Consider the following 22,569-nt stretch of genomic DNA (forward strand, 5'->3'; position numbering starts at 1 on the left):
CATCTCTGTTTGGAGCACCTTCCATACTGCATAGCTAAGATCAGGAACTCACCACTGGCAGGGATGGCAAAGTATATTAACACACTGAAATGACAAGCCTGTATCACTAAAGAGAAAAAAAGAGAACAGCCCAATACAATCAATACAAACTAGAAAAAAAACAACATAAACAAGCAGGACATAAAATATTAAAGGCAACAAGAGACACAGCAGAAGGCAGTAGCAGCTTGAATTAAATACTCTTATGAGTACATAACCAAGGACAAAAGTTACAATGAAGCACTTATTTGGTTGTGAGAATCGTAGTCCTTTTGGTCAGTTCAGTACTTTCCCTTTGAAATGAAAGTTACTTGGTAATCATTTCTACACTGAAACAAAACACCGAACCATAATACTCATTTCAGCAAACCAGCCTTGCAGCCTCGCACACTGGTGCGCCAGCATGCTGCTCAACAAGTAGGCGAGTGCTTAATTTTCAAAAAGGAAACTTAAATGTCCCCACCCCACCACCAGCCTGTATGTGTATGTGTGTGTGTGTGTGTGGGGTGGGGGGTAATTTAAAAACTCAAGGATCCAATCCGTATAACAGGGCAAAGGATTAACTGAAGATCAACTGAATGTCAGGGTATTATGTATGGTAAGGGGTCATGGAAAGGGGGGGGGGGATGCGGCGGACAGTAATTATAGTTTACAAAAATAATTTTTTTAACAAAAAGCTGCCATTTCCAGATTAAGGGAAAGCAGTGATTCGTAGCGAAGAAGTTAGACTGATGGACGGGAGAGCAGCAGCAGCAGCAGCAGAGCCAGGACAGTGACGAGCACTATGGGAACAGCCCCAAGTAATTAAATGGAAGCAAGGCCGAGACAGGAGAGCGTGGAGCAACCCAGGGTGATCTCAACAGATTTCTAGTAGCGAAGCTGAAAGTGGAGAATGTCATCAGTGGAAAAAAATTACAAAGTGATAACCTTAGAGGAGAGAGGGTGGGAGCATGTTTCCAGATAAAAATTTAAGTTAAGCTACCTATAACTTAAACCAGATCAAGTAATTATATTAGAAGCTAAGAACTAAAATATAAGCTAAGTTGATTAAACACAAACTGTAACTAACTGAACGAATAAAACAAAGTTAACAGGGAGACAGAGGAGGTGGTGTACCACAACTGCAACACGTGGAAGTTGTGGAGAGCACTGCCTTGCCGGACAACCACACCTGTAGCACTTACATCTCTAGAGAGGTGAGAATGAAGCTGTCGGATTGGTGTCGGAGGTACAGATATTGTGGGGCTTCAGGGAAGGGGAGTGTTACCTGGACACTTTGATCAAGGGGCTGTCACACCATCGTATAAGAGGGCTTTTATGCAGGAGGAGAAAAAAGGAATGTAGCAGTCATAGGGGACAGTATAGTCAAATAGACAGATCCTGTACTCTCCAGTCATTGCCGGGAGTTCCAAAGGTTGCGTTGCTTGCTTGGTGCCAGGATTAAGAATAACTCTTCACAGTTGGAGAAGAACTTGGAGTTGGAGGCGAAGGATCCAGTTATCATGGTCCATATAGGAACCAACCTTTATCTCGGAAGGAGGATCTACTGAAAGGGCTTGAAGTGCTAGGGTCGAAATAAAAATGCAGAAACTCCTAGGTAATAATCTCTGGATTCTTATCTGAGCCACATGCAAATTGGCATATAGTCAAACAGATTAGCAAATTAAATGCAAGGCTGAAAAAGAGTGGTGTGGGAGGCAGGGATTTTGATTCATGGGGCACTAGCACCAGTACTGAGGAAAGAGGAGCTGTTCCATTGGGACAGACTCACTTATGGCAGGCAGGGATTAGTACTGGATCCAGACAAATCCAAGAGCTAGGGCTTTAAACCAGTGAATGGGGGTGGGAGTAAATTCAAAAGCAATAAAAGAGCAAAGTAGTAATTTCAGTAAAAAATGTGCAGAATGGGTCAACAAGAGAAGAAAGCTTAAGAAAGGTAATGGGGTATTTGTGACTAAAGTGAGATTGGGGGAAAAAATAGAAAATATTTCAAGCTAAAGGCACAATATGTCTATGTGCGAAGCTTTCAGAAGCAAATAGATGAATAGCACACATAGGCATAAATGGATTTGCTCTATGAGCCATTGCAAAGTGACCAGGGTTGGGAATTAAATATCCCAGAGCATTCTTTTCTTTTAAAAGGTAGGCAAATTGGAAAAGGAGGAGAAGCTTCCCTGATAATAAAGGATGGGATAAAGATAGTAGAGAGAAAAAAATCTTAGCTCAGAAAATCAAGAAGTAGAATCAGTTTAGGTGGGATGAGGAAATAACAAGTCTGAAATGTTGGGAGTAGTTTACAGGCCCTTTAACAGTAGTTGCAGTGTCAGGCAGAGTATGGATCAGGAAATTAGTGGTGCATTTAACAAGGGCAAATAAATAATTATGGAAGACTTTAATCATCTCAGCAAACAAATTTTGCATTAATAGTGTAGAGGACGAGTTCACGGAATGCAATAAAGATTGTTTCCTATACCAGTGTCTCAGGGAGTCAATGAGGGAACAAGCTATTTTGGATCCAGCACTGTGCAATGGGACAGGGTTACTTGATCCTAAAGAGTGATCATTATATGATAATGTTATATCGAGTTTGAGTGTCATTTAGTTACGTCTGAAACGAAGGTCATAAATCGGGATTTTCCAAAAAGCACTTGACAAGTTGTTGCACAGAGGTTACTGAACAGTATTAGGGCTCATGGGATTGGGAGTAATATATTGTCATGGATTAGGAATTAGTTAATGGACAAAAAACAAACAACAGGAATAAATGAGTCATTCATATGTTGGCAGGCTCCTTTAGTGGGGTACCACCAAGATCAGGGATGGGCATCGACTAGTTACTATCGACATCCATAACTTAGTTGAGGGGATGGAGATTAATTTATTAAAGTTTGCTGATGATACAAAGTTAGGTGGGAAAGTAAGCTTGAGGAGGAAGCAAAGAGGCTGCAAACTAATTTAGACAGATTAAAGTGAGCAGGCAGAAATGTGGCAGCTAGAATATAACATGGGCAAATTTGAAGTCATCCACTGTGGTAGAAAAAAATAGGAAAGCAAAATATTTTTGAGAGACTGGGAAATGTTGGTATTCAGAGGGATCTGAGTGGCCTTGTAGTCAAATCAGAGTTAACTTGCAAAGGCAGCAAGCAGTTAGGAAAACAAAAAGCATGTTATCCTTTATTACAAATCAAATGGTATATAAAGACCAAAGAAGTCTTACTGAAAGTGTGTAGGGTTTTGGTGAGATCACAACTGTATTGTGTACAGTGTTGGTGTCCTTACCTAAGGCCTGCTAGGGTTCACCATCTCATTCCCAGCTTGAAGGGATTGTCCTATGAGAGATTGAGTAGACTAAGCCTACATTCCCTCGAGTGAGAGGTAAGCTCATCGAAACATTTTAAGGAGCTTGGCAAAATAGATGCTTGGAGGATGTTTCATCTGGCTGGGGAGTCTAGAATAAGCCTGTGTCTCAGAATAAGGGGTCAGCCATTTCAGACTAAGATGAGGAATAATTTATTCACATAAAGGGTTTTGAACCTTTGGAATTCTCTACTCCAGAGAGCTGTACTCAGTTGTTGCGCATATTCAAGTCAGAGATCGATAGATTTTTGGATACTAAGTGAATCAAGGCTCATGGGGCAGTGCAGGAATGTATAGGTGAGGGAGAAGATCAGTTATGAGCTTACTGAATGGCAGAACAGGCTTGAGGGGCCAAATGACCTATTGCTTCTATTTCTTAAGATTCTTGCTTGAAGTTAAAAGTGTACTTGTGTCTGACACACACAATAAAGGAGTTCCAGAATGGTCAGTTTTATTCTAACCCTAATGAGCTGAAATGTTTTGAATAAAAAAGCAGAGGCAACTAGACGCAATTCTATGCAATACAGAAAATACTCTGCAAGTGACCTGGCCTCATCAATCTGCATAAGACCAGATTTTATCGGCCAACTCTACCTTGGGGAATATTTTCCGGTTCAAATGGTTGTTCCTCTCATGCCATGAAAGTGATGCCCAACAGCAGAGGCACTGCAGTTCTCTTGGAATGTTTTTATGCGACTGCTTATTTCTAGTCTAGATGGAGACAAGTGATGTGGTCAGACAATTTGTGTTGCAACCCCCACCCCCTTTCCAAGGTGTTCATATATATCCAATTTAATGGGTATGATGATTACATGAAGGCATGAAGTCTGAAATTAAGATAGGAAATATAGGAAATAAACAGCAGATCTGTCAGCATTTGACAAAGGAATGTTGTGAAGAAGGGTCTCTACCAAAAGATAAATCTGCCTTTCCTCTTTCAAATTCTGTTGGACCTGCTGTGTGTTTTTACTTTAATTGCTGAAATGAGAACGTGCAGAGCTACTTTCATGGCATAAGCCCAACCCCCACCCCCCCCCTTCCATTAGACAACAGCGACTACCTGAAGCACCCCAAAAAAAGCGCAATAAAAAGCCAATTTCTAGTGCTAGCAATGCATAATGGCATGGCATTTACTTCTTACCCTTGTCCTCGGCACTTTTACTCCTTTCTAATTCCACGTTCCCCTTCCCGTGCCAAAGGATCGTCTTTCCATGTCTCATTTTACACCGGCTGCCCCTTATTGCTTTTTCTCTCACAGAAAATGGCAGGAAATAATGAGAGTGCAGTTTAGCCACCGTTTCTACAGATGTACTCAGTCGTAGGTAAGGTGAGATTTGCAAAGTGCAACTGTTTTTCATGCTACTGTCCCAATTGCTTGGGAGAATGGATTCATCAATGGAAGGAGGGCAAGGTTCACAAGGTGTAAGACAAGGAGGAGTTAGCTCAGTGTCTGCTTCGTCAGAGAGTTTGGGAGAATAAAGGGAGGAAGGAGAGTCAACTGGTTCCTTTCTTAACCTGGGCATTCTGCACATAGTTAACTGGTCAGTGAATGTCTGCTTACTGAAGTTATCAAGAGGGCTAATACAAGGAGACGGTTTGATGCTACTAAAGCGGCACCTCGGTGCTGGTAAAGAAACCTCAGATGATACTGGGCATGCAGGGATTAATGAGGTCAGTGCAGTACCTGTGGGCCATGTGCTGCTGTCAGAAGTGCTTGATTTTCGTGGCCCCTTTTTCTTGAGCCTGTATTGCTCAGCTAAGTCCAGGAGTTCACCCCGTGGCTTGCGGCCATCGGGCGAAGGGGTGAAGAATTTGCTAAGGCCATCAATGAGCCCTTTGGTTTTCTTGTTCATTTTCAGGCGGGAAGATTTGGTGGTTCGCGAGTTCAAAGTGCTCAGTCCGTCCAACCGTCCCGACTTGGATGAGGGGATTGCTGATATTTTGTGTTTGCGACCCCGACCGGGACATTGTTTTTCTTTGTCGAACGGCTGAGAACCTTTTGACCTGTCGAAAGAGAAAAAAGTATCCTTGTTCGGTTACTCGGAGAGCATCTCAACTGCCTGAATCGAACACTTCTATAATGCAGTTCACTCTGCCATTAAGCCACAAAACAAGGAATCAGTCTGTAATTCACGAATACTTGCACAAGAATAAAAGGTCCACTACACCACCTGCTGGATAACAGGCATCACATTTTTGCTGAGTATTTTAAGAGTAACCTTATCCGTACGAATAGGCAGAAGCGTTCAAATAGAGACGGGGCTGCAACTTACCTACGCTGGGCGGGCTGGATGGGAGGTGGCGGGGATGGGTGCGGAGCTGATCGCCGTCTACTGCCATTTTTACACGGGCGGACCAATTAAGGCCCGCCCAGCATGACGCAGGGCCGGTAGCGCCCAGCCGCGGGCGGGGGGGGGGGAAGGAGGGAGAGGCGGGGCCTGCAATCTTTTGCGCAAGAGCGCAGCAATCGCCCTGAGGCGCGGAGCTGCCTGAGGAAGATTAAGTTGATAGCGAAACTTTTTAGTAAAGGAAGAAAAAAAAAATAATTTAAAAAATGGCCCATCATGTGACAGCATCACATGAGCTGGGGCATGTTTGTGAATTGCGCAAAATTAAATCAATTACTTTATAAAACCTTGCTGATAAACGCCAAGGCTGCTTGCGCTCTTCGCCTGCCTGCCAACCTTAAGGCTGGACAGGCAGCGTTGCTAACGAGTTTAAGTGTTTTTTTTTTTAAATGGCTTTCATAGGCCGTTGACAGCTCGGTGGGCGCGCAGCCAGCTCCGGTGCGCGCCCGCCAAACTAAACATCGAAACGATGCGCAACGTCGTCGGAATGCACGCCCAACGTCATTTTGCAAGTCGGATCCGCACCCACATGCCGAGGGCAATATCCTGGCCATGACGACTCTCATGGTACAACTGAAAAGCTGGATAATGCTTTGCTCATCATTTTCAGTATCATGCAGATGCACATTTGTAAGGACAAATTGATTTCTTTAAATGCTGGGAAACATTCATGACATTACTTTTTGTTCTTTCTTTCTTCAAACAAAATGAGCATTCTAAGAGTATAGCTGGCCTGAATAGTGGAAAATACTACTGCAATTGGTTTGGGACAGGTTGTTCTGGGGAGAAAAAAAGTCCCATGTTGTGATATCTGTCACATTGAGTGAGATACAAATCAATATTTAAGAAGGGGATTGGGGGTCCTCGTACATAAATCCCAAAAAGCTAGCATACAAGTTCAGCAAGTTATAGGTGAGGTAAATGGAATGCTAGCCTTTATTTCAAAGGGAATAGAGTATAAAAATAGGCAAGTCTTGCTAAAACTATACAAGGCACTAGTTAAACCACACCGAGGATACTGTGAACAGTTTTGGTCCCCTGATCTAAGGAAAGATAGTCTGGCATTTGAGGCAGTCCAGAGAAGGTTCACTAGGTTGATCCCAGGAATGGAGGGGTTTTCTTATGAGGAGAGTTTGAGTCGGTTCGGCTCGTACTCATTGGAGTTCAGAAGAATGAGAGGTGACCTTATATAAGATTCTTAGGAGGCTTGACAGGGTAGATGTTGAGAGGTTGTTTCCCCTTGTGGGCATATTCTGTTTTAAGCTCACTTAAAACAGAGATGAGGAGGAATTTCTTCTCTCAGAGAGGAATCAATCTGTGGAATTCTTTGCCGCAGAGGGCTGTAGAGGCTGGGTCGTTAAGTATATTCAAGGTTGAGACAGACAGATTTTTAATCAGAAAGGGAATGGGGAAAAGGCAGGAAAGTGAAGCTGAGGATTATCAGATCAGCCATGATCTCACTGAATGGCAGAGCAGACTCGATGGACCGAATGGCCTACATCTGCTCCTACGTCTTATGGTCTTAAGTAGTATCAGCCAACAATTTGGGGAATGGTGCATGGCTGAATGGTTCCAATTTATTAACACATTCAATGCAAATGTTTCATTGGTAAAGCTGAGACACAACTCAACAAACAGGAAGGTCAAGCAATTGGAACATATCCTGTGATTTGCACATTGATTCTTCCCATTTTTCCATGGAATTTGTGGTGAATTTTTTATTCAGACTCTCACACATCCAACAGCATGCATAAGTTAAATTCCTGTAAAAATCCACTGACACACAATCCAACTCGCTCAAAATATATCAAGGGTGGGACTCGTGAGCTAGCCACTGAATGATGAAGGAAAATCATCTATCATCAAGCTTGTTGCTTACCAGATTAAACAAATTTGCTTGGGAATATAACAGCTTCCAGAGTGAATGAAGGAGATTGAGTAATGCCTCTGAAAATTCTAAGATGCAGTGCAGGGTGAGGTTGAGGAGAATGTATGGGGCTGAGCAGATTCATAGTAGATGAAGCTTATTGAAGATACCCTGAGCTGAGTTGGAGAAGAGGGCTGGGGGTTCAAGAAACATGTATAACAAGCATAACAAACCATAGAGCCATTATGACAGGGAAGTTGAGAAGATCCCCGAAAGGGCACTGGTGTCTCGCAGGTTTCCAGAGAATGAAAATGTTTAAAAACAAAACTAGGACAAAAACAGAAGCATCTGAAATGCTGATATAGGTAAACCTATGCTCAGCACTTGCAGAATCGGGGTCTACCCACACTGCTGAGGAGAAATTGCTGATTATAAATAGATATTGCAGCAACACTTTATACGACACTATGTTTTGTAAAGCCCACACTTCCTGTTTCAATTTGCTTCAACTTCAGCAAAACAAGTTGGGCCTTGAAGCAAACTCCAATTAGCAGGTACCAATATAATTAGCTTAAAGTCATCCCCCCACCCTAAAAAATGTAAATGAATCCATGCCTTTCCAGATTTTAGAACAGGATCTACATAAGAAACTACAGAGCTAAAATTGATTTGTTTACTTATCGTTGAACTTCGAGGTCCAGCCTATGTATTTTGTACAACACTGTTCGCAGAACTAGTTCATCAACGACTTGCATTTATATTGCAGCTTTAATGTAATGCAATGTTGCAAGGTACTTTACAAGTAACAAACAAAATTTGACACTGAGCCACTTAAGGAGATATTAGGCCAAATAACCAAAAGCTTAGTCAAAGAGTTTTAAGGAGTATCTTAAGTTCCAAAGTTTCGGGCCTTCGTAGCTGAAGGTGCGTCCGTCAGTGAAGCAATTAAAATCGGAAATGCTCAAGAGGCCAAAATTGGAAGAGCAAGAGTGTGGGTTTTGGTATGAGTTAAGACAAAGGCAGCAGACTTTTAAATGGCCTCGAATTTGAGGAGGACACCAAGGTTGACAGCCAAGGGTGCAGTGAAGTTGTCAAGTCCAGAGATAACAGATGCAAGTATGATGGTTTCATAGAGTCACTGGAGGCGGCCATTCAGCCTGTTGTGTCTGGCCCTCTGAAGGTGCAATTCACATTCTTCTTTCCTCTGTAGCCTTGCATATCCTTCCCTTCCAGTGAACAATCCAATTTCCTCTTGAATGCCTCGACTGAACCTGTTGCCACCACACTCAGGCAGTTCATCCCAGATCCTAACCACTCAATGCGTAAAAATGTTTTTCATTCTGCCATTACTTCTTTTGCCAATTAGTTTAAATCTGTGTCCTCTGGTTCTCGATCCTTCTACCAATAGGAACAGTTTCTTTCCATCTACTCTGTCCAGACACCTCATGATTTTGAACACCTCTATTTAATCTCCTCTCAAACCTTCTCTTCACCACAGAGAACAGTCCCACCTTTCTAATCTATCTAAAGAACTTAAGTTCCTCATCCCTGGAACCATTCTCGTTAATCTTTTGTGCACCCTCTTGAATGCTTTCACATCCTTCCTCAAGCGTGGTGCCCAGGACTGGATGTAATACTCCATTTAATGCTGAACCAGTGTTTTATACAATTTTAACATAACTTCCTTGCTTTTGTACTCTATGCCTCTATTTATAAAGTTCAGGATCTTCTATGCTTTATTACCCCCTCCCTCAGCCTGCCCTACCACCTTAAATGATTTGTGCAATTGTACCCAGGTCCCTCTCTGGTCCTGCATCCCCTTGAGAATTGTACCCTATACTTTATGTTGTCTCTCCATGTTCTTCCTACAAAAATGAACCACTTCACACTTCTCTGCATTAAATTTCATCTGTCACTTGTCCATCCATTCCACCAACCTATGTTCTTTTGAAGTTTAGCACTATCCTCCTCACAGTTCCCAATACTTTCAAGTTTTGTGCCATCCTCAAATTTTGAAATTCTGCCCTGTGTACAAATTATAAGTTGGGAGTCCTAACACCAATCCCAGGGGAACGTCACCATATACAGCAGATTAGCTGCTGCAATGTTGTAGGGATGAAAATAAGTGGTGTTAGTGATGGTATTTAAGTGAGAACAAGCTCTTCACAGGGTTAAATACATAATCAATGTTGCAAAAATTCTGGTTCAGCCTCAGACAGCTGGCAGGGATTTAGGCAGAGTCAAGGGATATAGCTTGTGATGTAGACCGAAGACAACAGCTTCTGTCTTCACAATATTTAGTTAGAGAGAATTTCTGCTCACAAACAGAAGATGTCAGACAAGCAGTCTGAGAGTTTACACAAAGTGCAGGTGTCCTGAGAAGTGGTGAACTGAGTATCATCAATGTATATATGAAAACTCATGCCATCTTTTTGCACGATATCACATGATATAAATGGGAGGGGGACTGAGGAACGATCCTTGGGGACATCAGAAGTAACGGTGTAGGATTAAAGGTTGAAAAAAATTCAGAAGTCACAGGATTTTCAACACTTAGTATCTACTATTTATGATATTGCCTCTTCATGTCACAGGTACAAATGCAGAGAGGGCACATGATATATTTTTGTTAAAGGTATCAACCTGCAGGAATATGTCCAACCAGAGTTGGCAATCTCAGTTCTAAGGAACCATCAATTCTAATTTATTCATGACTCTGACTCCAATTGTACATTTCTGCCATTGTGAAGTGCCTGGCATTCTTTGAATGTCATTCCTCCTTATCACTATATCAGAGATCAGTTGGCAAAATAGTCCCAAGCAATAACTCTGTTTGCGAAATACTTACACTGTCTTCTTTAATCTGTTTTTTGAGTGCCCTATTGCTGTTGCGTAGCGCCGTTTAATCTGTACTGCTTTCTTGTGTAACAGTTTTCTTCCCTTTTTTCGTGGCCGACAAATCTGACACACCCACATGCCTGAGATGGAGAGAAAAAAATCTGATGAATATATGATCTGTGAGAAGCTAATGTTCTCTTATCCACAGAAATTCACGTTTTAGAACGATCTACAGTAGTGCAAAAAAGACCGCTTGTAATATTCCAGCGCAATATGTCATGAGTAATTGCTTGCAAGCATTTTTCCTTCCCTTCTGATCTGGTAATGAAGAATTGTCTTTTATATAAAGGTGATTCAGGATCTCAGTTTAGCCTCTTGTGAAATGCAGCTCCTGCACAACCAAATGTCACTTTAGCTACAACTCAGACAAGAGGAGATTTAACCTGAACAAATGTTGGCTTTCTAGGGTTTGTTTCAGCAACGGTTGTCCTTTTCTAGATTATGCACACCTCTGAATAAGTCTTGAGCACTGGTGCTCCCATCAATCTGATCAAACTGTGGATCTGCTCGCGTGCATGCAGTAACGCACCAAGGGATGTCATGACACCTTCCTTTTAGCTTCTGACTGACCATCTGATTCAGGATGGCAAGTAGAATTAGTCTTTTGTAGGCATGGATCTGAGTAACTACAGTCTATCAATAATCTTTCATGTCTTTATTTGTCCATTTTCAGTCACTGATAACGTTCGGTCCAATTAATAATCAACACCAGACATTTTCTAACCTCCGAGGGTTCATCAGAGCAGCTGCTAAATAGTAAGAGAATAATGACAACGGAGTGATTATCAAGTAATTACTGAATCGATGGGTTCAAGACATGTCACAAGCAAGTGGACTTGACTAATTGCCTGAAGCCCCAAATCAAACTGTTGTAATCATTCCCTTACTTTTTGTAAAATATATTAGAAATGTTTTTGTTTTACCATTTATTCATGGGATGTGGGACCTCACTGGCAAGGCCAGCATTTGTTGTTCATCCCCGATTGTCCTCAAGAAGGTGTTGTGAGTGGTCATCTTGAAACTCTGCTGTGTGTGTGGTGTAGGTACACCCACAGTGTTATTTGGAAGGGGGGGTTCCAGGATTTTGACCGAGTGACAGCGAAGGAACAGTGATATATTTCCAAGTCAGGATGGTGTGTGGCTTAGAGGGGAACTTCCAGGTGGTGGTGTCCCCATGTATCTGCTGCCGTTGTCTTCTAGGTGGACATGGTCATGGAAGTTGTCGTCAAAGGAGCCTTGGTGAATTACTGCAGTGCTTCTTGCAGATGATGCACGGTGCTACCACTGTGCGTTGATGGTGGAGGGAATGAGTGTTTAAGGCAGTGGATGGAGTCTGTTCATCCTGGGTTCTGCTCTATAATAAGAGTAACTCAGGCAGGAAAAGGACTTTGCTTCAAAGTTTTTCCCCTGAAACATTTCTAATAATCCTGAATCATACACACATACTAAATAGGAGCAAGAGTAGGCCATTTAGCCCCTCGAGCCTATTCCACCATTCAATAAGATCATGGCTGATCTGATAGTAACCTCAAATCTGCATCCCACCTACCCTCGATAATCTATCACCCCCTTGCTTACCAAGAATCTACCTCTGCCTTAAAAATATTCAAAGACTCTGTCTCCACTGCCTTTTCGGGAAGAGAATTCCAAAGATTCACGACCCTCAGAAAAAAATTCACCTCATTAGTGGTTTAAATGGGCAACCCCTTATTTTTAAATAGTGACTCCTAGTTCTAGATTGTCCCACATGACGACATATTCTTTGCACATCCAACCTGTCAAGACTCTTCAGGATCTTATATTTTTCAATCAAATCGCTTCTTACTCTTCTAAACTCCAGCGGATACAAGCCTAGTCTGTCCAACCCTTCCTCATAAGACAACCTGCCCATTCCAGGTATTAGTCTGGTGAACCTTCTCTGAACTGCTTCCAATGCATTTACATCCTCCCTTAAATAAGGTGACCAATACTGTACACTGTACTCCAGATGTGGTCTCACTAGTGCTCTGTATGACTTAAGCATAACCTCCCTACTTTTGTATTCAATTCTCCTTGCAATGATAACATTCTATTAGCTTTCTTAATTACTTGCTGTACCTGCATATTAGCCTTTTGCGATACATGCACTAGGACATCCAGATCCCTGCAGTCTTTCATAGTTTAGATAATATGCTTCTCTTTTATTCTTCCTGCCAAAATGGACAATTTCACATTTGCTCACATTATACTCCATTTGCCAGATCTTTGCCCACTCACTTAACCTATGTCACCTCCTCTTCACAATTTACTTTCCTACCTATCTCACATGTTAACATGAAGCTGACTAGTTCCTCCTTAGAACTCACTGATTTCTTATTCCACTGCTGCTGTTCAGTGCAATGGTTAAGTTGTTTAAAAAATACTTTTGAGGTTTATTTAGGTGCTGTATTTTACAGGAACCTACAATCATTTTGCAAGACATCTATGGGTGCCGGGAGAGGGGAAAACTTAGTCCCCTTTCACTGGTAAACAATACCCTTTTCAATGTCAACAATCTCATTACTTCAACAGTTTTCGAACACTGAATCATTTATTTACATTCAAAATAATACGTTTTTGCATAAAATTATTTTGAGAGAGAAGAGCTGTGGAGAATTGCTGGCAAATCTTGCCAAGGCGGTTTTACCACCAGAAGATTCTGGTGCTGGGGCCTACCTCCCATGACTTAATGAACTGTATTTGAAGAAAAGAATTCTTACCTTTCGGCATCCTGGTGAGAGGTGGGTCACAGCACTCCATGTGAAACCCTCGATCACATGAGTCACAGAACAACATGTTATCCTACAAAGGAGGCAGTGGTATAGATCATTATTAATCATAATGATTTTGCCAGTGATATTGAAGAAATAACAGATTGCAAAACAATAGATATTCACTGCCACAGGGGCTCAAATATATCACAATGTCCCACGTGAGGCTTAGATCCTTCTTATATGCAGTCCATGTCAAATAGTTTCACTGGACACTGCTCATGTATAAGCTCCCAAAAGCAACCAGGTAGAGAGGAACCCCTGTTTTGTGTTATAGGGCTGGCTCTTTTAGATTTAACACACAACTCAGTAGTGGATTGTCAGCTTATAAGCCACAAAGTTTTCAGGCAGCCTTAGCCAACATCCATTTTACAACCTAAAAACAACCATGTGAACACTATATAAGACAGATCTTTCCAAAAGGACAATAAATTAGTTCAATAACTATCAGTGCAGCAATGACTTAAATACTAATTCACTCTTTGACCATAGCCCTGTACACTCGAATGCCATTGCTCCAATTTCAAAACTTCTACACAGCTCTACCTCGCCTTCAAAAATCCTGCTATATCCAAAGCCTTACGTAATACAGTTGTTGCTTCTCAAAAATAACAGCCTTAAATTATATGCTGCCTTTAATGTGGCAATATATCCCAAGGCACGTTATAACAGTGTTATCAATCAAATTTGATACTGTAGCTTTTTCCAGAGTGAGACATTTTGATCCTCTTGAAGTCTTCGATGAAAAAATAACTCGAAATCCTTTATCTAAAGAAATACTGTTGCAAAAAAGATACTAATTTGACCACAAATATTTGAGGGTCTCTGCTCCTAAGGATCTAATAGTGCAAGAAAACAAAAGCCTTGTCAGAAAGGTAAGTTTTAAAAAGGATAAAAGGAGGAATAGAGATTTTGGGAGAGAATTCCAGAGCTTTGAGCCTAGGCAGCTAAAGGCACAGCAGACAATGATGGATGCATAAGAGGCTAGAATTGAAGGAGCGCAGAGGATTGTAGGGCTGAAGGAGGTTACAAAGATACTGGGTGGTGAGGCAATGAAAGGATCTGAAGTCAAGGAGGAGAATTTTAAAACTGAGACATTGCTAGACTGGCAGCCAACTTAGGTTGTGAGCACAGGGGTGACGGGTGAACGGGACCTGGTGCCAGTTTTCATACATGGTCTTATTCAACCTCACAAAAGCCACCGTCTCTGTCAACTGTTGAGTATCGACCTCAAATTTGGCTGGCCTCAGAAATTTGTCACCATCTGCCACAACGACATGCAAGCTGTGATTCTCACCACAGAACTATCAAAAGCCCTATCACAGTGGAGACTGGGATCAAACAAGTGTGCTGGAATCCATGGTTTGAAGGCTTGTATTTTTTGAGACAAACAAACTGAGAAAGGAAACTGAGCCTTCCAGTTTCTAAGGAAACTAAGACAGAAACTGAGATTGGAAACCAAAACTTCTGGGGAGATTGAAACTACTTGAAACCATAAAAGGACACAGAACCAGAGTTCAGATGATGATCCCAGTGGTGCAATACAGGCAGGCTGAAGAAGGCGAAGGTTAGATCCAGAAGCTGAGAATAGGAAAATATGTAGTCGCTGCAGCTGTTTCTTTTACTTGAAGATAACGTTGGTGGAACCATGCCATTCAGCTATTGTAGACAGAGTTGAGGTGGTTCGGAAGATATGCGTCATTTTTGGTGAACACCTTGGAACTCAGTTGGTTGTGCGCTGCTGGGGATCAGGCTAATTCCAAGCAGAAGAGCTGAAATTCTTCAGGAGGAAGACAGAGTTTTGAAGGACTTGGTGACTGAGGTTGATGACATATATGCTGAGTGGACTGCCAAGCCAATTCCCAAGATCTGTCTCAGTTGTATCAGCCATCTAATGTATAAGTTACAGTTTATAAAATGATCACAATTTTCCTGTCAATTGATTTTTAATCTATATTGATTCTGGCTTTTAGAGAGCAGGTGGTCACCCAAGATAATATTTAGTGTTTGCTTTGCTCGACTCTTGCAAAGTAAAAATTCTTTGGTTTTAAACCTTGGATTAATTCTTCCAATAAGTAATTGGGGTTTCGGATTTCTTCTTTACAAAAATTACTGGTCTTGACCAGGGTCATAACAGAAGACTGTGTCATTGCATCGACTCTCTTCTCCATTTTCCTCACTGAAATACTGCACCTCACCTCTGGCAAATTATCTACAGGCGTGGAGATAATCAACAAAACAGATGGGTAACTGTTCAACATACGCCCCCTTAAATCCAAAATCAAAGCCTCGCAACCTCAGTCAGAGAGCTTCAGTATGCAGATGGTCCTTGTGTATGCACTCACTCTGAAACCGAGTTCCAGGTCATTGTCAACTCTTCCTCCGAAGCATATGAGAAAATGGACCTTCCACTAAACACCTGAAAAATTAAGGTGTTCTTTCAACCAGCTCCACAGCACGACACCTCCAGCCATCTATTCCGATCAATGGCATGGATGAAGGTTTCAGAAGGTGAGAGGTGGTGGTGGGGGAGCATTTTAGTGATAGCGACCACAACATGATACAGTTTAAGTTTGTTATGGACCAAGGAAATAGACAAGTTGCAAATAAATGTTTTGGACTGGGGGAAGAGTGGATTTTAGTAAAATAAGGCAGGATCTGGCCAAGGTAAACTGGGAACAGCTGCTTGTGGGGAAATCTCCAGAGGAGCAGTGGGGGGGGGGGAGGGGGAAGATTCAAAAAGGAAATGGGGAGGGTACAGGCTCAACATGTTCCCTCTAGGGTGATAGGAAGGCGTAACAAGCCCAGAGAACCATGGATGACCAGAGATATTCAGGTTACGATGAGAAGAAAAAGAGAGGCTTTTAGCAGGTACAAGGGAAGCAAATCAGCGGGGGCATTAGTGGAGTACAGAAAGTGCAGGGTGAAGCTTAAGAAAGCAATTAGGAGAGCATAGAGGGCATATGAGAAAGTTCTGGCTGGTAAAAATAGGGAAAATCCCAAGATATTCTATAAGTATATCAATGGGAAGAGGATAACCAGGGAAAGTGTAGGGCCCATAAGGGACCAAGGGGGCAATCTATGGGTGGAGCCAGAGGACATCACTAGATTGTTGAATGAAAACTTCACAACCGTCTTCACCCAAGAGAAACGGAGTGAAGATATCGAACTCAAGGAGAGAGACTGCGAGGTTCTTAAGCAAATTAATATAGGGAGTGACAAAGTATTGGAGGTGTTGGCAGGCTTAAAAGTGGACAAGTCTCCATGTCCAGATCATTTGTGTCCCAGACTGCCAAGGGAGGCAAGGGAGGAGATCGCAGGGGCTCTGACCCAAATTTTTAATTCCTCTCTGGCCACAGGGGAGGTGCCAGAGGACTGGAGAACAGATAATGTGGTTCTGCTATTTAAGAAGGGTTGTAGAGATAAGCCAGGGAACCACAGGCCAGTGAGTCTCACGTCAGTAGTAGGGAAACTATTGGAGAAAATTCTGAAGGAGAGAATCTATCTCCACTTGGAGAGGCAAGGTTTGATCAGGGATAGTCAGCATGGCTTTGTCAGCCTAACAAATTTGATTGAATTTTTTGAGGAGGTGACCAGGTGTGTAGATGAGGGTAGCGCAGTTGATGTCATTTGTATGGATTTCAGCATAGCCTTTGACAAGGTCCCACATGGGAGACTTATAAAGAAGGCAAATGCACATGGGATACAGGGTAATTTCATAAGGTGGATTCAAAATTGGCTTAGTGTTAGGAGACAGAGGGTGATGCCAGAAGGATGCTTTAGTGACTGGAAGCCAGTGTCCAGTGGCATACCACAGGGACTTGTGCTCGGTCCCCTATTATTCGTCATTTATATAAACGACATAGATGACTATGTGGGGGGTAGGATTAGTAAGTTTGCAGATGACAAAGAATTGCCGGGTGGTTAACAGTGAGGTTGAGTGTCTTGGGCTACAGGAAGATATAGACGGGATAGTCAAATGGGCAGATAAGTGGCAGATGGAATTTAACCTTGAAAAATGTGAGGTGATACACTTTGGAAGGAGTAATTTGACAAGGAAGTATTCAATGAACGGCATGACACTAGGAAATTCTGAAGAACAAAGGGACCTTAGTGTGCGTGTCCATGGATCTCTGAAGGCAGAGGGGCATGTTAGTAGGGTGGTGAAAAAGCATATGGGACACTTGCCTTTATCAATCGAGGCATAGATTACAAAAGCAGGGAGGTCATGTTGGACAAAAACAGAATTACCTGGAAAAACTCAGCAGGTCTGGCAGCATCGGCGGAGAAGAAAAGAGTTGACGTTTCGAGTCCTCATGACCCTTCGACAGAACTTGAGTTCGAGTCCAAGAAAGAGTTGAAATATAAGCTGGTTTAAGGTGTGTGTGTGGAGGGCGGAGAGATAGAGAGAGAGAGAGAGGTGGGGGGGGGGGTGGTGGTGGTTGTGGTTGTAGGGACAAACAAGCAGTGATAGAAGCAGATCATCAAAAGATGTCAACGACAATAGTACAATAGAACACATAGGTGTTAAAGTTAAAGTTGGTGATATTATCTAAACGAATGTGCTAATTAAGAATGGATGGTAGGGCACTCAAGGTATAGCTCTAGTGGGGTTTTTTTTGTTGTTGTTGGAGTTGTATAGAACCTTAGTGAGGCCACAGCTGGAGTACCGTGTGCAGTTCTGGTCGCCACATTATAGGAAGGATGTGATTGCACTGGAGGGGGTGCAGAGGAGATTCACCAGGATGTTGCCTGGGGTGAAACATTTAAAGTATGGAGAGAGATTGGATAGACTTGGGTTGTTTTCGTAGGAGCAGAGAAGACTGAGGGGCAACCTGATTGAGGTGTACAAGATTATGAAGGGCATGGATAGAGTGGATAGGGAGCAGCTGTTCCCCTTAGTTGAAGGGTCAGTCACAAGGGGACGTAGGTTCAAGGTGAGGGGCAGGAGGTTTAGGGGGATGTGAGGAAAAACTTTTTTACCCAGAGGGTGGTGACAGTTTGGAATGCACTGCCTGGGAGGGTGGTGGAGGCGGGTTGCCTCACATCCTTTAAAAAGTACCTGGATGAGCACTTGGCACGTCATAACATTCAAGGCTGTGGGCCAAGTGCTGGTAAATGGGATTAGGTAGGTAGGTCATGTGTTTCTCACATGTCGGTGGAGACTCGATGGGCCGAAGGGCCTCTTCTGCACTCTGTGATTCTGTGAGCCTGTTTCTCCAACACCGTCGAAATTCCTGCAATTGACCCCGACCTGCCCAAGTTCTTCTCACTGTGACAAAACTGTAGGAGCACATCACTAGGGACCAGGGACCCATTCTGAACAAGGTTCAACATCTTCAGAAGAGGGGACAACAATGGTAAATTTATTTCAATAAAGATTGTACTTAAGGAAATGAAAGTTCTTGAAATATTCAAGAGAAATCCTACACAGTATTTTATTCCTGCAGTTGCTTATGATCACATTCCAAATTCTAACTTGTAGTTCTGAAACACTATGCAGTGAAAAACATGATTCTGCTCTGATGCCATCACAATTGTTCCTCAAATTCAATATCATTTCGGTGTTGGCTGTAACTGTGATCCTTTTAGAGTAGAAATGCCCATTTTGTGTATTATTCAAAAGGAATAGATGGTAGAGAACAAAAGATCACAACTTAATCTCTCTAATATTTTATGTCAGCATCTGAAACCCTGACTGAATTTCTGGCTTGTAATGTGCTCTTGGGTACCAAGTATTCAACATCTTGTTTTACTTCTCCTTCCAGTTCAGTCCTACAGGTAAAACTATTGCTCGAGAGAACAATGATAACTAGAACTGGAATAAAAGCTCAAAACCTTCACCCACTTTGCCAGACTTCAAAGCTAAAATTTCACTCTGTCCTCTGTTGTACTCTGCACCTTCAGACAGCTGCCATTCCAATCCCTTAAGGGTCATTACTTGGATTCAAACTAGTTTCCAAGGTCGATAAACCTTACTGCACCACTCAAATCAACCTTCAAAATCCCAGGTGATAACTGATATAAAATAAGCTGAGTTAGCATACACTTATTGCAGTAAATCTTAAATACTTGGGTAACAAAATTGCACTCTTACCAAAAAAAAGTGTGAGTATCAGGACAAAGTGATCAATAACTCTCAACCAAGTATTATAAACATTGCTCCCAAGTCAACCAGTATAGGCAAATCAACAGCTAAGTACAGTGAGGTACAAGGCAACTATTCAATAAATAAGAAGGGAAAAAGGACTGGGGAACATACTGAGAAGGTAGGTAGATAAGTGGGTTTGAGCCATGAAGAAGCGACTAGCTTATTGGGCTGAACGGCTTTAAGTTAGTGTGTGAATTGTTCTGATTACTCACAAACTGGCCCCCGAGCAAGAAACAAATGAATGAGCTGATGCCAGATATGAACACTGTTGTTAGCAGATTTACTTAGTGCATTGGTACCAATAAAATTCAATACCGATAATAATCAAACAAACAATCTGTTTCGTGCTTTAAGCTTCTTGCTTTAAATTCTAAAATCAAACTACATCACTGCTATCAGCACCATTCAACTGAATTCAAGCCTGTTGGTGAAGTTAAAACTAAGACAGAGCCTTTCCTTGCTGAGAGAGTTTATTGACTTTGCCCAGTTTGTCCAGTTTTCTCAGCTATCCCCTACTAACTTGTTCAAAAACCCATCACCTGTTTCCCTTAACAATGTAATTGACCTAAACAAACCTTAACAATGCCATTGATAAGACATTGACACCAGTGCCAACCAACATCCCACCCAATTGTCAAACTCAAAATAATCTGTTTGATCAATTCAAGTTTGAAGGGCAAACGTTTGCAACTTGACCCTGAAAGTGTCTCATAAGCAAAGTACATTTCCCACTGACCAAATCCAATTCAAAACCAAACACGACTCAATTTTTTTTCAAGTTGATTGATTATTTTTCTTTGAATTCAATGAGCTAAAAAAAACTTGCAAACTGTCATAAAACAGTAAATCTGAACACAGCAGAGGATGAGTGAAACAAGTCTCAGAGCAACAAAGATGGTGATGACATCAAATCTGAACGTGGTTGGTACTATTCACAAGTTGTGCAGCAAGGTAAGGTAGTGAGTACCGAGTGTGTAAGTCAGGATTGATATTTTGGTGCAGCACAGAAGGACAGCTGCACTGTAAGTGATATTGTCTTTTGGGTATTGAACTGACAACCTCCCTACATGTTCAGGTGGATAATGCAGAGCTCATGCAATTATCTGAAGGAAAACAGAAATTCTTGTGATGTTCTGCCCAACACCCGACACAAACAGATTAATTGGCCATTCATCCCATGGTATTTGTTGGATTTTGCTGGCAAAATGGCAGCTGAATTTTGCTTGTCTAAACACAACCATTACACTACATGTGAATTCATTGTATTTAAAGCCCTTCAGAATATCTGTGCACAACAGGTTAAGGTGCCCCATAAAAAGGTGTTTATTCTTTCTTCAATGCATATTACAAGAGATTAATGATAGGCTCCTCTCAATGCAAAAAATCTGATAACCAGCAATACAAGGGAGTCCCAGGGAATTGAACCAACTCTAATTATTTTCTCACAGAGATAAAAACAAAAAAACTGCGGATGCTGGAAATCCAAAACAAAAACAGAATTACCTGGAAAAACTCAGCAGGTCTGGCAGCATCGGCGGAGAAGAAAAGAGTTGACGTTTCGAGTCCTCATGACCCTTCGACAGATCTGTCGAAGGGTCATGAGGACTCGAAACGTCAATTATTTTCTCCACTTCTTTTTTGGGTGAACTTGAAGGATTTTCTGTCATATAGATTGATGGACTACTTACAGCATTTTTCCCCTGGTCCCGACAGGTGCTGCACGTCTTGCATTCAATACACTGCCATCGTAAGGCTTTCACACGAGCTGTTAGTTCTGGAGAGAATTTCAAACAGGACGGGTGACCTGGAAACACAGCAGAGCTGACATTCAATCTGTGACCATATTATTCACTGCACACAATAACACACACACACACAGCTGTCACTCAGATGGAAAGTGCATCATTGCAAGTTATTGAAAATAGAGGTTATTATCTTTATTTTATGGATGGGCAGCATGTGCTGTTTTGCAATGTGATGACAAAACAGGTTAAGAAAAGATAAAGCAACAATCTTCAATATGTTCGAGTGTAAGGTTTGATTTTGAACACTTGGAATTGCATCTGAACTCAGAGGGCAAAGTCACATCAATATCAATATAACTATGCTAGCAGAACTCTCACAGTGCAGCTCACAAGTAATCTAGGGTATGCAGCACAGTTGTAATGTTCAGCTGTTAACATGAGCTTGTTCCTTTAAGGGCACTGCTCAAGTCCTTGTGTTGAAGTGATATAAATGGACAAATCCAAATAACTCTTAACTTCTTGTAAACTGCTGCGGTCAGAGGACAACTGAACATGCTTTTTAGTTCCAGGTCAATGACTGGCCTGCTTTTTCATTTTTTAAGGTTGGTTTGCCACTCGAACGAAGTGTGACAGGATTGATGGAACATACAAATGGAGATGCAAGTGGATATTCTGAGGCTTTATTTAATAGTGGGCATATTTCAATCTAATTAATATATTATCAGGGCCAAGGATTTATGATAGCTCAAAATAAGTTTCTATTAGCAAGTGCAATGGAAGTGTAATATCAGGTTTAGATAATGTGAATAAAAGCAAAATACGGTGCATGCTGGAATTCTGAAATAAAAACAAAGAGCTAGAAAAACTCAGCAGGTCTGGCAGCATCTGTAGAGAGAGAAATGGAGTTAACTTTTTGAGTCAAAGATGATTCTTCTTCAGAACTGGCTCTGTGATTGTGTCTGCATATTAATTGAAATCTTAACTCAGGGATAATGATTATAATATTTAGATATGGACTAAATAATACGCTTTGTATTTTTCAAGACTAGAATCCAAGAAAGGTGATCGGAAAAATGCTCCAGGCAACATGTCAGCTACAAGTCGAAACAGTGAGCAGCGGTGGGTGCTGGAATGGTGTTCTGGAGGTGCGTTAAGTCATGGGATGTAGAGCAGTGAATGGTATCATAATGCACATCATGGGGAACAGGGTGCTGAAATAATTGGGAGAGGAGGAGGGATGCCCTGGAGGTCAAAATAGTGTCAAAGAAAAGTACTATGACTGTGAGCTATTTGCTGTAATTTTTTCCAACCATACACTAAGGAATAGGCATGACACCACAACAACCAGTGTCAAGCACTGCCAACAAACAAAAGT

At 41.8% G+C, this 22,569-nt stretch overlaps 1 protein-coding gene across 2 annotated transcripts in view; it reads right to left on the reverse strand.

The window, feature by feature from the left end:
* LOC121289759 (histone acetyltransferase KAT6A-like) overlaps positions 1 to 22,569 on the reverse strand; it is a 158,437-nt gene that overhangs the window by 56,063 nt on the left and 79,805 nt on the right. Inside the window, exons 4-7 of one of the 2 annotated variants that reach the window (XM_041209482.1) lie at positions 21,138 to 21,253; positions 13,248 to 13,329; positions 10,460 to 10,589; positions 5,081 to 5,400 (exon numbers count right to left, since the gene is read on the reverse strand). In XM_041209482.1, the coding sequence (XP_041065416.1) occupies positions 5,081 to 5,400; positions 10,460 to 10,589; positions 13,248 to 13,329; positions 21,138 to 21,253 (648 nt within the window). Of the gene's footprint in view, positions 1 to 4,537; positions 5,037 to 5,080; positions 5,401 to 10,459; positions 10,590 to 13,247; positions 13,330 to 21,137; positions 21,254 to 22,569 lie in introns of those variants that run through there. The other variant, XM_041209483.1, reaches the window with a different exon arrangement.

The sequence above is a fragment of the Carcharodon carcharias genome, chromosome 17 (assembly GCF_017639515.1).
Source record: "Carcharodon carcharias isolate sCarCar2 chromosome 17, sCarCar2.pri, whole genome shotgun sequence".
Lineage (NCBI taxonomy): Eukaryota > Metazoa > Chordata > Chondrichthyes > Lamniformes > Lamnidae > Carcharodon > Carcharodon carcharias.